Source organism: Parasteatoda tepidariorum, chromosome 9, assembly GCF_982258835.1.
Source record: "Parasteatoda tepidariorum strain Cologne lab strain chromosome 9, Ptep-v5.0, whole genome shotgun sequence".
Taxonomy (NCBI): domain Eukaryota; kingdom Metazoa; phylum Arthropoda; class Arachnida; order Araneae; family Theridiidae; genus Parasteatoda; species Parasteatoda tepidariorum.
This window is the reverse complement of record NC_141763.1, coordinates 31,904,563-31,920,654: the sequence shown is the minus strand read 5'-3', so window position 1 is coordinate 31,920,654 and position 16,092 is coordinate 31,904,563. Positions and strand designations below refer to the sequence as shown.

General features: G+C 27.8%; 1 protein-coding gene across 2 annotated transcripts in view; it reads left to right on the top strand.

Annotated features, from left to right (window-relative positions):
- The window catches only part of LOC107442050 (laminin subunit alpha-1), a 111,954-nt gene that overhangs the window by 1,217 nt on the left and 94,645 nt on the right, over positions 1 to 16,092 (top strand). Inside the window, exon 2 of one of the 2 annotated variants that reach the window (XM_016055506.3) lies at positions 1,660 to 1,982. In XM_016055506.3, coding sequence (XP_015910992.1) covers positions 1,877 to 1,982 — 106 coding nt within the window. In that variant the 5' untranslated portion in view covers positions 1,660 to 1,876. Of the gene's footprint in view, positions 1 to 1,557; positions 1,983 to 16,092 lie in introns of those variants that run through there. The other variant, XM_016055505.4, reaches the window with a different exon arrangement.

Here is a 16,092-nt window from a genome sequence, read left to right as displayed (position 1 = left end):
ACCCGAAAACACTGTAAAACTCTGTTGACACTTCATTACTACATAAAGGCAAAGAGAAATATTGGGAAAGAAAACTTTTTGACTCTTAGAATAATTCAACGTTTCTACTTCCAATAGCATTATTAATTAATAATTTTATTTGGTTAGAAAGCATTTAAACAATTTCACAACAATTATGTAAATTTCTTACAGTATTTGAGAAAAGCTTAGAAAATTTATATCGAGTTTCCATTTGTCAGTTAAGTCATTTTGTTTTTAGTTTCGAGAAAATTTTTACCCATTACTTATTACATTACAACCAAGGCATAGCGTTTACTTTCCCTCACGGGAGTCATTTTTTCTTTTTTGAAGAAATTCATATAAGTTATGAAATACTAATCTATTTTTTCATACAATCTCAGTTTTTTTAAAAGCTATTTTATGTTTCGATAAAATTTAAATAAAATAATGAATTAAGAATGTGAACATTTGTATATTATATCTCTTATTTATCCAAATTTGCTATTTTTGATAGGTTTTTACCTTACAAAATTAACTTTTACATCGTAGAAAATTTTTCATTGAAACTGGATTGCTATTGTATTTAAGAAGAGAGAGTTATTCGTTTCAATACGTAGCAATTAAGAAAAGGACAAAGAGATTTTAGCCTCTAATTCACGGAAAAAAATACATACTCTTCGTGTTTTAGGAAATGATCAGTATTATGAAGGAAATATTTGAACTATTATATTAAGTACAGATAGTATTATCAAGAATTCTATCATGCAAATGCTTTTTTTAAAAAATTTCAAATAAAAAATAAAAACAATCAAAATTTCGACAAATTAAATTTGTTTTTAGCAAGTTATGTCTAAGCACTTATAAAATATACTTATAAATATGCAATATAATTATCTCATGATACAGCAAATCAGTGCATTAAAAATTGGCACATTTCTCAATAGTGATCTAAGAACTCATTTTTGATAAATACTTTTTTTTTCAGGGAAAAAAAAATTGCGAAACAATATTTTTGAAGAATCAGTCAGGAACAAAGTTTTATATCTGAAATAACAAATAATTATAAAATATAAACGAATTAATCATAAACAGTTAAAAAAAAAGGTAATATTTTGATATCAATTTAGTCAACATTTAACTTATTTTATTTTCTTTAACTAAAACAAAGAAATACTATTAGACTTAATTGAAGAAAAATCTTTAATCAAATAATTGTTTTTTCTCTCTCATTTTATTTCCGCTGAAATTACATAAAACAAGCAAAAAATTTTCAAAGTTTTTTTTATTTCATTTATTTATTTATTTTTTTCATGTATATAATTTTTAGATACCATTACTTTTTATTTTTGTATGCTTCTTTTTCAGTTTGTTTAAATTATAAAGCCAATAGGGAAAAAAAATCTTCAGACAGGTGAAAATATGTTTCGATCATAACTAATTTAACAGACATAAGCAGAAAAATAATTATTCTAAAGATTATCAGACGATCTTTTGAATAATTTTGCTTCTCTCCTGAGTCATTTCATTTCATGTCATTATTTCCCACGCAGACGATATTTATACACATAAACTATAAACATATTTCTCCCATTCTAAAAGCCATATGCTTTATGTTTTCTGTCTTACCCCACCCTCTAATCCCAACAAACTTTTTCACAGCACGAGGACGACCCCTTGGACAACAGGGATATTCCTTGTCGACGGAAAATCAGAGATCAGTCGATCACAAAGAAGAAAGAAGCTCCGCCCGCGAAAGATTGAATCGCGCGCCACAAAAGTCGTCTGCCCATTTTCCTTGTGATTCAGTTTCATTCATCGCTCAGATCGTGTGTAGAACAGATCTGTAGTGCGGTTGAGGATTTTGCAACGGTGGAGAATGTATCGGCGTGGAGGTGGTGGTTGTAGTGGATGCTTACGGATATTATCAGTGGTTTTAGTGTTATCTGAAGTTCTTTGCTATGAATATCAGGAGTCCTATCTCGGTGAGTGTTTTATCGATAATTTTGTTACTCAAGGAAGGGTGGGAACGATTTGTATTCACTTTTCCCCATACTATTGGAAAAAATAATATTTTTTATTTTAATGTGGTGTCGAACAAGAGCTGGTACATCTTATAATTTTATTTAAGGATATGAGTTGATCTGATGATAAATTCAGCATAATACTTAGAAGAAGGAAAGTCTTTTAATTTATTGAGCTGCACAATTTATATAAAAACTATTCTATGGTCTATAGTTTTATAAATACTTAGTAAAATAAGGTTTTTTAAAGTATTAATTTCACCGCTTGAGTTTGAGTTCATAATGTAATGCTCAATGATATCCATACTGTTTTTATTTTATAGAAATAATTCTGCAGTATCACAGTTGTAAATTATTGGCTAATATAAAAATCTTCTACTTATAAAATAATCTTCTATGCTCAGTAAATATTTGCTGTGCACTTATAACAATAATGAAAAAAAAAAGCGTTAAATTTATGACATAGATTAAAATAAGCTTTTAGAAATATACACAAAATTTAGTTTTCAAAGACGGGCATTAAATTTAGCTTTTAAAAGCATGTATTAAATTTAGCTTTCAAAGATAGGCTTTAAATTTAGCTTTTCAAAGATAAATTTAGTTGATCAAGTGTTACGGAAGTAATATAACAGTCTGTGCCAATTTTTTTAAGTGATATTTAAAGATATAAAAAATAAAAAAACTTACTAGAAAAAATTCTTTCTGATCAATTTAAAACTTTCTCTTTTGAATATAATAATTAATCAAAATCTCATCGAAGGGTTGGAGAGAGTTAATGAACGAATATAATTTAAAAGGTGTATAATATTGAAGATTTTATAGAATATATATTAATTGACGTTTTAGCAAAATAAAATGAAATTGTTAGAGAACTTCAACAATGCATATGAGCGGACATTTTTTTGCATGAAATTGTTTCTAGAAAATTACGTCATATGTTTCCATAATTTCCATAGAAAAATCTTATTTCCCATACTCATAGGGTTATCGTGATATTCCCCCCCCCCCCAAAAAAAATGCTATCTTTAATAATGTGAAAATGTGGCTTATTATTACATTGCTGAAAGCTCTCCTCATATTTATTATTTACTATTATTATCTTCTGAATTTCATTTGTTTACGAGCAAGAAGAGGGGATCACGCTGTTACCATCTGATTCCCTCTCTTCCTATATTCTAAAATGAGAATACAAAAAGTTTTAATAGATTTCTAAAGATGACCTCAAAAAGGTTAACAAATACCTTAAAGGCTATTAAATTTTAAAAATTAAAAAAAAAAGAAGAAAAAACAACAATTTTAACGATGTAAGTTCAAAAGAGTGATGAAAGAGCCTACAACGATAAAATCATTTAAGTAAATAGATTACGACAATGTGATGCCACAATTGGTAATAAAATGTACATCAGTAATAAAAGATATTTTAAAAGATAGGAAACAAATATATAATGCCAATTGTGGCATCACAGACAAATACCTGCTATTTCACTGAAAAAAACTTAGCAAGTTGGTTGAAATAAGAATTTATTGTTCTATTTATATTAATTATTCTTTCATATTATCTGACGACAGAAATGATATTTTCTCCTCATTTTCTTCTAATTGGCTACTCAAACTCAAAATTGTTTCCCGTTATCTCTGTTTATATTTAAAAACTCATTATGGAAAATACGTATTATAAATATTTTCTTTTTGGTCTAGAAAAAAGAAAAGAAACTTTTGTTCTGTAAAGAACGAGATTTTTAAACTGTAACTCAATAAGTTGTGATGAAAACTTTGAGATACTTAACTAACTGGAAAGTTCATATATTCTTTTCCAAATCAAAATAAGTCCAATCATTTGTTACAAAGTTAATTTTTAAAGAATAAATATTTTAACTAGTGTTATTTATTTGTAATACTTTTTTATTGTTTTATTTATTGTGATATAATAACGATGCTTTTAATATAAAATCATTAAAGCAATTAAATTAAGCGAAATAACTTTTCTACGAGAAAGCTGAGGAAGTTGGTTGGCGTACGAATTTACTGTTTTATTTATATAAATATCCATCATATCCGGCGACAGAAATAATATTTTCTCTATTTTCTCATTTTCTTCTACTAATTGGTCACTCAAACTCAAAATTGTTTCCCGTTATCTCTGTTTATATTTTAACTCATCATGAAAAAGTACGTGGCATAAATATTTTCTTTTTGGTCTAGAAAAGAGAAAAGAAACTTTTGTTCTTTAAAGAACGGGATTTTTAAACTGTAACTTACAAAGTGTTGATGAAAAGTTTGAGATATTAAACCAGCTGAAGGGTTCATATGTTCATTTTGAAATCAAAATAAATCTAATCATCTGTTACAAAGTGAATTTTTATTATTTTATCTCGTTTTATTTATTTGTGATTTATTTTTTAAACTTTTTTATTGTTTAATTTATTGCGATATTAAGACTCTCCGACCCTTGAAATGGTGGATTTGAAGAAATTAGCAATTATTTTGGATCCCTTGAAACCGTGTTATTTTGAACCTCACTCAGAAAACGATGGAATCCTAAGTTGGAAGTGAGACTAAAATTTGACTTCTAGTTCCTCTCATTTCATATTCAGGCACTAGCTGGCAACGAGGCAGTGTTACTTTTTCTTCAATACAATTGATGCAATATGCAGATTCAATCCTATTTTAAATTTTATACATACATTTACAAATGCATATATACATAACACTTAAAATAAACGAATAGTTTTTTAAAAACATGAGCCCCCGTAACGCAACGCCTAAGGTTTTAAAACTTAGGGTATTTTCTTATGGAGTTTATAATTTTTTTAAAAAAATTTTATGGTATAGTATATAGTTTACTTAAATTAATATTTTTTTAAATATAAATTTTTATTTTTTAAAATTTTTTTTAACTTAGCGATAAAACATGTTTCAAGTCTTTAAAAAAAAATTTGAGTCTAATAATTAGTCTAATAATAATAAGCCTTAATATTATTAGACTATTATAGAGAATCCTCTATTATAGAGAATCAAAGATGAAATATTAATTTTCTTTAAACTGAACAATTTTCTTTGAAATCGTATTCCTGCAAACAGAAAAATGTCATTTTTTTTTAATGATGTATAATTTTTTTCTTTTTGCATATGAGTAATAAATTTCTCGAGAAATTCTAGTCAAAAATAAGTGTTTGCTACTGTTAAGAAGTTACCTTATATGAAATGATACAATGAACACTTAAGAAATCTAATTAAATAAATTGTTCTCCATATAACTTATAGTTTTTTTAGATAAATATTTTCTACTCATGCCCGTCTTTAAAATGGTGCTGTATAATTTGCTTAGGAGTTATAAAAAAATTGCAGTCAAAAATAAGTATTCTCCATGATAAAAAATAAAGTAGATTAACATAAAATGACATGAAAGACATAAAATGGTCTTATAAAAAAGTTAATCAAAAAAACTGACAACTTGAAACTTTTGATTTTCTTGATATAAATAGTTTTTATTCGAGTTTACATTTAAAATGGTAATTTAAATTTTGCTTCTGAGTATTATAATTCTCTAAAAATGGCTGTCAATAATAAATATTTACTTTGGTAAAAAAGTGGCTTAATTAATTAATTAAAATAATTTGCACAGAAATGAATGTTATGAGACAAATATTTTCTATTCGTGCGTATTTTCTAATTGGTATCTTACAGTTTGCTTCTTTGTAGATTTTAAAAATCACGTGCCAAAATAAATGTTTACTTTGAAATAATGGCCTAATATGTATTGGTAAAATGACCTTCACAAAGTTCCACTTTGGAAATGTCCAAGATTTATCTTTCTTAAAGTGACAGTCCTATTTGTTTTGCTTTACAAAAATAACTTTCATGAATAGATTTTTCTTAGTTCTTGAAATGAGAAAGGGAGTTGGTATAGTAAGGTAATAACGTTAGGTATTTGTTCAAAATGGAGGGGTTTCTGGAAAAAAGGGACTGACCGGACCAGACCACGGGTGGTCTTCGTGGGAACCAGGAACGTCAAATTTACGAGAAAAGACTATTTATTATTTTTAGGCCCCTCAGGTAGGCGAGCGAAAGAGAGAGAATCGCTCACATACCAACATTCTTATTATTTTGGGCTAAAAAAAAATTTAAAATTGGTGTAAATCGATAATTATTTTTTATGTGACACTGTGCTATATAAAAATCATTGTATTTCATAGCGACTGTAACAAATTAATTTAAAAAACTAAAGTTATTTGACTTATATTATACTAAAAGAATTTTGATGATTATCCTTTCAGTATAAAAATACTAGTCAGAGATAAATAATTTGATTTAAATTCTTTACAAAATAGTCGAACCACGCAAACTTGACGAAATATCCGTCTCTCTATTGGGAGAGATATGCATTCTTATTCTTTATCAGGTATAATCGTTATCAATAGCATACCTTACTTACTATAAAAAAATTATATGAAATACTTATCATGATTTACAGAAACAGGGAGAGTGACGATTTGCATATGCAGTTGTTGGAATAGTGTTTTTTCAGCTCAACTTCACCAAAAACAAATCTTTGCGATTTTTATAATCGCAATGATATTTAAACTATGTCAAAATTTTTTTACTATACTTAAAATTAAAAGCAGATGCTACGTTTGCATAGAAAACTTATTTTAAATTAATTCGAATTAGATTAATCATTCATAAATTCAAATTATTTAATGATTGAATTGAGCTGTCCGTATTTGCGCTTCAACCCTTGCATACCAGGTGTCGTAACTGATTTTAATGGATTCGCCTATATATTCCCTTTGTAATTTGGGTAAGATCCTTCCTTCCTCAGTTGTATTCTTTGAAGACAATTTCTTGAATGCAACTGTTTAGAAAATACGATACAAGCCAATTAAATAAACAACCCTTTTTACATTTTTAGAATAAGATACTCACTTAAAATCGTTATAACTAATAGCAAAAGCTAATATTTTAAAGTAGTAAAAATAAGTTAAAAATTATTTATAATTAAAAATTGTTAGTGATCATGAATATGCTCTTTAACCCATTAACGCCTGAACTTTTCATATGCCGCAACGCAGAAAAGCTCATATTATAAAAGTGGCCATTTCTTTTAAATAATGAATATTTTCTTGTGTTAGCTACTACATGATTTTTGTAAAGAATATAAGACATTTTCTTCTTGTGAAAACAGTCCTGTTTCAAATAAGAAGTATAATGGAAGAATTCTCGCAATTCGCGTAACATATATATCACTCAAGATCAATTTGAGTTAAGGCATTTCCGCGCAAAATTTTACTGGAATCTCCTTGATTCCCTCTGTGGCTTGCAACAGTTTTTTCTTCCTGCCTATATTTTTTATTGTTAATTTTCAATAGAGAACTGTATTATAATAATTGTAATTCATTTCAAAAATAAATACGATATAAAATATTCAAATGGAATACCGTTTATCATATTTTTAAAATAAAATTTGGCAATACCAACAGTCTCCTACGACACGATATACGATAAATTGCCTCTCACAACTTTCAAATCCTATTCCTAAGTAACTTTTTCACCTTCTTTCCCTTTTTTTTTAAAGAATGAATATTCAAATACAGGGAATTCTCCTCTTACCTAAATTGCTAAAAATATGAACCCCCATTCAGAAGATGAGATTAACTTCTTCCTTCTCAGGTATTCAAGAGCTTTTATTCCCCCTTTTGTCAGCAAGAGCATCATTTGAGTATGCGCACGCGTGGACTGAGATTCCGATACATTATCCAGATAAGTTCACCACGTACCTATTCCCTTATGATGAGCACCCTTCCAAAGAACAGATCGGGTGTACCAGCAGCTGGTATTAATTACAACCGGAATACCGCGGTTCCGGCTCAGCGGCTCATACAAGGGTGTCATCCAACTCGACAGTCCTCGGCTGGTGCTGTCCTTTTGAGCACTTTACTTCAAAAATAACCTGGAAAGTTTCTTCTGTTATAATACTTGATTAGAGATGACTTATCTTCATGCAAGAACTCATGATACGTTATCTTTATAATACGAACCTATTAAAATGGTATGAACGAACTAGTAAAGTTTTAACTCTTCTTTCCGGGCCTTTATAGTTATATAATATTTAACTCTTCGAAGTTACATTAGAGAGAAACTGGTATAGTGAGATTTTTTTACGGTTTTTAATAAATATTTTATTCCATAACCTAGTAGTTTTGAATGCGACTCATAAGACAAGTCAGCTCCTGAGACAAGTATTAGCCAACTTGCCTTTGTAGAGAACTTTTGAACGAAACTAATTAAACTTAAGTCAGTCTCAAACAAACGCTCTTTTCTCTGAGCTACATTGTAAGAAATTTCTCGGAAAAAAGTCTAAATAACAATTTATTTAATTATTATTTTACCATAATCACACAAAACAATAAAATAATTTTAAATAAAATGGTATTCAAATTGTTAACTATGAGAAAAACCGTTTATTAACTGCTTTCACCTAATATTGTTAAACAACAAGAATTTTATCGCACCAGGTAAAACCACCTAATGAAGCAACTTAATTCCTTGCTGACTGGTACAAATTATAGCCGAGAAAGATAATCTGTTTATCTAATGACCAACAAACCAATGGTTCGAGCCCCAGCGTTGACACTGTAATATTTCCTCCATTCCTTCAACACGTGAAGAGTTTCCAGTGTCCTGCACTCCCCGATTTGTGATCCTGGGCTATTAGAATACAATATTCTCATTTAAGCGTAGATGACATCATCATAAAACTGATAAACTATTCCATACATACAATTAATTTTATTTACAATTTTAAAACCATGCTAGTTGTAAATGGTTAAGAAACTGTATAATTTTGAATACATGGTTTTACTACTATACTAGCTATAAATGATTTAAAAACCATAAGATAGATAGAAAATGTTACAGGTAGAAAATGTTCTTTACCGTAAAAATTACGATTAATCGGATGGACTGACCTCTGTCGGTTATTAAACCATAATTTTAAAATGAAGTAGAACTTTATTACTGTCGTAGGAAACATAATAAATTAGTTTATTCAGTGTAGAAAAACCCGTAAACTTTCGAAACAAAAGGTTAAATGCATTTTAAAATTTTTATATTGTTAGTTAGTATTCTTTTTTGGCTGAGGTGACCTAAGTTCAAACACTAATTGATATATGATAAGCAATAAACTTTTTGAAAGAGTTGCTAAAGTGGGTTTATTATTTGCAGAAAACACAACAATACCTCTCCTGTCCCTTTTTTTAAAAATTCTCTTTAATAAAACCCCAGAGCTTCGGAAAATAAAAATTTAAATCTATACTTTCAAGGAATACATTTTTAAAATTTAAATTAAGTTCATATTTCATGCGAGTATCGTTTATAAAATGGCAAGATACGTATTATATTACCCAGAGAAAAAAAATCTAACCTAATAATATTTATATAACTGTGTATTTTATATACATTATTAAGCAAAATTTAATTTTGTGTGCTAAACCACGGTGCATTAAGGACTAAACGCAAAAGCTTTTAAGACATATTAATAGGCAGTTGGTCAAGAGACACAGTTACCACATCAATTATACTTTATTTTAAATTTAGTCCACTACCCCCCTCCCCGACATAGTATTTTAAGTCTTCCAGTGAGAATTCGATTTTAAATAGAACATTTTGCCATCATAAAAGTGCCCTAGAATCTAAATGGATTTTAGTTAATTTTTTTAATTTGATTACAATAAATTTGATTGCAAAGTGATTTAAAATTTTTGCAATTACTCAGATTAGCAGACTTACAGCAAAAATTTAACTTAATCTTAAAAGAATGTAATACAAACAAAATATAAAATATATTAAAGTCATTGACATTTCGTGATGCTGCGCCTGACAATAAATCCCATTTTTTCAAATAATGTCCATTATTGTTCCATTTTTTTTCTATGAGCTTTATTTGTTTCCAAACTTATATAAAGGAAACAGGAAATTATATCTCATAAATTAATTAAGGTACATCCAATTTATTTTATGAGTTTGATTAATTGACAAACAATTATCGTAAAGAACATTCTGGGAAAACTTTCAATTTTCACTAATTAATTTATATATTAATTCGATTAGAAAAACTCACTTTCAAGAAGTAAATCTTTTATCAATCATTAATTTCCAAGATCATCCCGCCGATCCCTAAGTATCCCAGATAAAGACATCCAAGATGCAATAAATAAATTACGAAGCCAGGCACGAGATATTATCTCTTCTAAATAATGGACAGACAGCGTCAATGTTATCGGCGGGCTACCCATGTTATCATAAGGCCCATCCATAAATATGGTAAAAATCATTCATGTCTCATTTTGGCACTCCCTGCGAAGCCAAAACAACTTTATTCCATGATATATTTCAGAAAATGAGGTTAATCGCCAAAGAATTTGGCTGTGTTTTTTTGGTAAAAAATGTAAGCGGGGCTCTAATTAAGTTGAATGGAAAAACGTGCCGTTTATAAATAAGATTGATGTAATTATAATGAAGTGTATCTCTAGCTTTTAAATAGTGGGCGCATAATACCTGTTATAGTTTCGGGATTATATTTAAGATTATAGCTCTTAATTAATAGCGGATTTCTTAAACAGCTATTCAAAAATTAAATATATGTCTAACGTATGAAAGAAAAGCAAGAAAGAAAGATTTTAAATTATCCTTTACAAAATTTATTTCATTCAATTTATGTTCAATAATGGTGTGATATTTGAATAGAATTGTATGAAATGCGTGTTATTATTATTACTTTTTTTTTTAAAAAAGAAGTTGATTTTGGGTAAACTTTAAAATATTATTTAAATTTCTGATTTATATAACTTTTTTACGTTTCAAAATGGACACAAAAGTTGCTGTTTTTTTTCTTTCTTTGAGCTAGTAATTTTAATTTTTCTTTAATTAAATTATTAGTAAAAACCTATGGAGTTTTGCATAACATTACTAGAAATCTTCCTTTCGGACCCAGGAAGAAAAAAAACAATCCCCCCCCCCAAAAAAAAAAAACTGTACCTAAAGAAAACATTCCAGGAAAAGAACTTGCTAAGAGAAAAAGCGTCCCCTCGAAAAAGATACCCAAACAAGAAAGAAAAAAAAAAGAGAAAAAAATTAGGAAGAAAAGCCCCTAATAGCCCAAGAGAAAATAAAAATTTTATTTATTATTTTTACTGAAAATTTGTCTGTCCGATGTTTATTTTTCATTCTTATTTGCATTATTTAGAAAAATCGAGTTTATTTAAATAAATTTAATTACAAATTATTGAGTTCATGGAATTTTGAAATAAATACGAAATTTTTTTATTGTTATTAATGAATATTCTTAATCTAACACTTTTTGTTGATTTTAAATGTTATTTTGTTTAAAACTATCAAAAACTTTGAATTGTTGGTAATCGTACAGGTTTTAAATGATGAAATTTAAATTAAAAAAATATGAATATCACGGAAAAGGCACTTAGAGTTTTAAAAGGGTACTCACAAACCACCATTAAAATTTATTAAAATGTGTAATATTATGTAATAACAGAATTTGATCCTTTTGAAAAATAATTAAAGGCAAGCTAAAAGACAACCTCTGTGTTTATTTTTCTTTGAAAGAAAAAAAAAAAAAAAAAAAAGAAACTAAAGTAAAAAAAAATAAAATAGGGATTAATTGATAACCAACTTCAAAGCTTTCTTTACATTTTAAACTGAAGATTATGAGAAAATAAACATTTAAAGGTACATTTTTAAATAAAAGGTGTTTATTTAAAAAAAAAAAATTATGGTAAAATTTAAAATCCTTAAAAAAATTCATTCATATACCCCCTAAATGAAAGACATGAATATTTTTGGGCCTGAATATCATGCGAATTTTAATCATGTAATCAGACAACATAAGAAAAATCTCATTAAAATGAAGGAATAAAATTAAAAATTAAAGTTAAATAATTATCAAATGCTAAATAAATCTGAAGTAGACTTTTCATTAAAACAAACTTTTTCCAAAAAGGAAAAGAAAAGGGCAGTGTTTTTAAGGGATTATGGCTTATTTTAACAAAAAGAGAAGGGAGTGCGCATTTATAGGGATGAAAGAATAGGGGGGGGGCTCCTTTGTAAAAACGCGTATAGGGAGAACACTGTAAAATGCTCCAAATAATGAAGCCGACTTAAGTTGAAGAAAAGAGAAAATTAATAATTCTGCAATGATATAGATAAAATAACATTGACATGATTGATAGATTTCAATACTATTAAAAAGCTCGTTTATTTTTAACTATGTCACATCCATAATCTTTCTATATCATTTATTTAAAACAATAAAAACTTATTTCTTAATTCTTTCTGTTAGACAACGTTCTAAAATCTAAATAATTATACGAAACACTTTGTTAGATAAAGCAATTATTCTGCTTGTGGTAATAACTACAATAACCATTCTGATGCCTCCTTTCCCATTCTTTTTTTTTTCCTTTCTTCTATCTGAGAAAAAATTGATGTCTTGTCTAAAGCATGCTTTTAGGCTAAGTGCCGCAACACAGAACTTTATCGGCGAGTAGGTTTCCTGCCTATCTCAGCCACTCCAAACAATGCGAAATAGTGTTCATGAGAAAAGTCTTTTTTTTTCTCACACTGATGCTCTGAATATGAGCGATGCTGATGTAGTATATAGAAATGAACATGAAACGGATTAATTTTCTATGAATTTCGAACGTCAAATATTGTAAATAGCTCAGGTTTTATATTCGATTCCTTTTTCTTGTTTCCAAGATGTCAGGTTATAAATATTATGTATCACAAGAGTAATTTTTCAGTAATTAAAAATTATCAGCAATTCAAAATATAAATTATAATAAAAAATAATTAAAAATTAATCAATATTAAAAATTGCATTAGCATTTCTTATTTTTATAAAAATAATACAGATTTTTATAGATTTTATGCATATATATAGCTTATTCAGTGAAAAATACTTGCACTAAAACTAACATAAACTAACATATTAATTCTTGTTGAACAATCTTAACTCCCTTTTTGAATAATAAGTTAGGTTTTCAGCTAACAAAATTTATTTTAAAACAGGATGCATTTTAATTACGTTATAGTGAGGAAAGCTTTTTTTTTTTTCAAACTGATGTTAGTCTAAATGGAATTATAAATATGCCATGCAACGAGATACTTTTTTAAGTGAATGTGAACGTCAAAATCATTAAATGCTTAAATAGCAAATAACGGAACATATATTTCCTGTTGTGAATCAGGTAGAAACAGTTGTTCGTTGATATTGAATATCAATTTATTTTACAATTTAAAAAATCTGAAGTTGCATTTTTCTTTTCTTTTTTTATTTAGAGATATCAGACTTTAAATACTTTGTTACGTTTTTTTAAGCTGATTATTTACAAATAGAACTAACAGAATAAATTATTAATAATATACATTTTTCATACAGTAATTAATATTTTTAGATTAATACACGTACATCCACGCATTAATGCTAGATGAATGAACTAGATTCTTTTCATAAATAGTTAAAGATATACCTTTTAATTGTAAACTTGTTTCTAGTGTGAAATACTTAGGTTTTTTCATTAATTCTAGATTAATAATTTAGAAAGGGATGCAATGGTAAACGTAACTTAATTAAAGTGCCAAAATTAAGGTAAATTGAAATTTGAATTTTTTTTCTTTCTAATGCCTATACCTTGTGTTTTTACGTATAGTAATACGTATATAATTATTATTTTTAAATTTTTATCTGCTCCACATATATTTATCATTCCTTATCTAATTCTAATGAATCATAGCATCACAACTTTTGTAATAAAGTAATTCTCTGGTGCATTATAGTTACTTTTGCTCATTTATTCTAGATAATGATTTAATTTCTTTCCCTTTTTTCTTCTTCTTTTTTAAGAAATATAATTTAATGTTTTCAAAAACTCAATAATTGGATACCTGCAAGTGACGTCATCGTAGGCAAATCCTAGCATTTGTTGATTCAGAACAAAATCAGGTTCGACACACACGCGTACGTCACTTACATGCATACATTTAAATCTGGCTTAAATCACATGGTCAGGCATAATCACTTCTTCTCGAGTTGCAAGTACCCAATCATGCTGTTCATCGGAAATGGTATTTTAAATAAAACTTGAAATATTAGATAACTATCTTTGTAGTTTTTGCTTAGTTTAGGGAGTTTCTTGATGAATATAATAAATCATTCAATGAAATTAGTCTTTACATTCTCAGCTGGAAAGTTTCGCCGCCGTTTTATTTCAATTGTCAGAACGTGTTTATAAGCACGTAACCATTCATCACTTTCCACCTACCATAGTAGTCATTCATCTATATCCGTCGGCATTCGTGTGTTCATTTTTAACCCGAAGTGATCTTTTTTTTGGATTTTATGAACTTTAACTTTAAATCAAAGAAGAAGAAAAAATGTCCGTGATGTCATGGATAAAATACACACACTAAAAAATGAATATTCGAGGAATAAAGTTTTATTTATTTATAAAAAGAGCTTTATTTAATGCAGTGATAATCCACATTTTTGTTATACAACACTGCATTGGCATTGTTATACAACACTGTTCCTCAATATTACTTCCAAATCGGAACTTTACAAGTTTAATTAGATAACAGCATATTACGGATAAACAGTTTCACGAATAGCGTTTTTCACTAAAATCTCTGTCCTGAAAAATTTGGAAATCTGTCTTATTATTTTATCGTTCACATCCATTCATATCTGCATCTTTAAATAAATTGTTTTACAAAGAATATTTTAATTACTTGAAGAAAAAAAAAAGATATTGATTAATTTATTTTTAAAAAAAATCTTTCTATTTTTAGATTGCTCTTTAAGTGTTTTTAGCCTAATTATATTTAACTTAATTTAAAAATATGTTTTAATTATATATATTACAAATGATTTTATTAGAAATTAAATTAAATATTTTACTATAAACTAGATTATAAACTATGTAATTGATATTAGAGCTAAAATTTAATAATATAAATAATTTTTTTTTCATATTGGTTTTACTATATCAGCTGTTTCCAACATTTTCAGACGCAATTTATTTTATTTTAAACCGTCGTTGAACAATCGACCCAATTTTGAGTTTAACACTACCAATGTTCAACTCCGTAACCTTGTAATTTTGAACCCAATCCAGAAGACAATGGAACTCCTGGAATAAGCATTGGGAGACATTTTGCCTTCGCGGAGGACTTTTTGATGGAACTAACCCGCATTTGCGTTACATGGTGAGGAAAACCGCGAAAACATTCCACGGTTAGCCTGGTGGCAAGGGCTCTAATCCATGATCCGTCTACCACTTAGGATCGCGAGGATATACTGAGGATTAACTTCAGCACTGTGGGCGGTGCAATCCGGGTGCGGAATTCGTATCGACCAGCCATGACTAGAATTTGCACCCGGTTCTCCTTATTGGAAGGCGAACTCTCTTTCCTCTGAACCACCACGGCTTAACGCCATGTATTTTGCTAAGTAAACATACATTTAATGATCTCAATACGTTGTAATAAAAATAAAAGTCTTTTTTTTTAATGTAATATTTGAAATTAATCTTTAAAATTTTTATTCAATTAAAAAAGAATCCAGAGGCAGACTTTTTTCTTTTCATTTCAATATCAATTTGTCACCCCCTATAATACGGATACTTTTTTGGCATCATCATTGACAAGAATGCTAAAAACACATATTAAGGGTACTGATTACAAAATACCGTGTTTAGTGTTCAAACTAAAAGCAATTATATCAATAATAAAATATAAATTTAATGGTAACTCAGTAATTTTTTTTAAAGAAAATTAGATATGTTTTAATTAACGCAATTTGTCAAACATAAAAATTTCTTACTGAAATATATTCGTTTGAAATTTGTTTTTAAAATTTTGATAAAATTAAAAAAGTCCAGTGTCTGTTATTTCTCACTAGCATTTGCATCGATGTATGACTAACATGGAATCAATTTCCAGAAGCAAATACTTTAATGAATTACGTCAAATCATCGCATATTTTGATATCAACTTT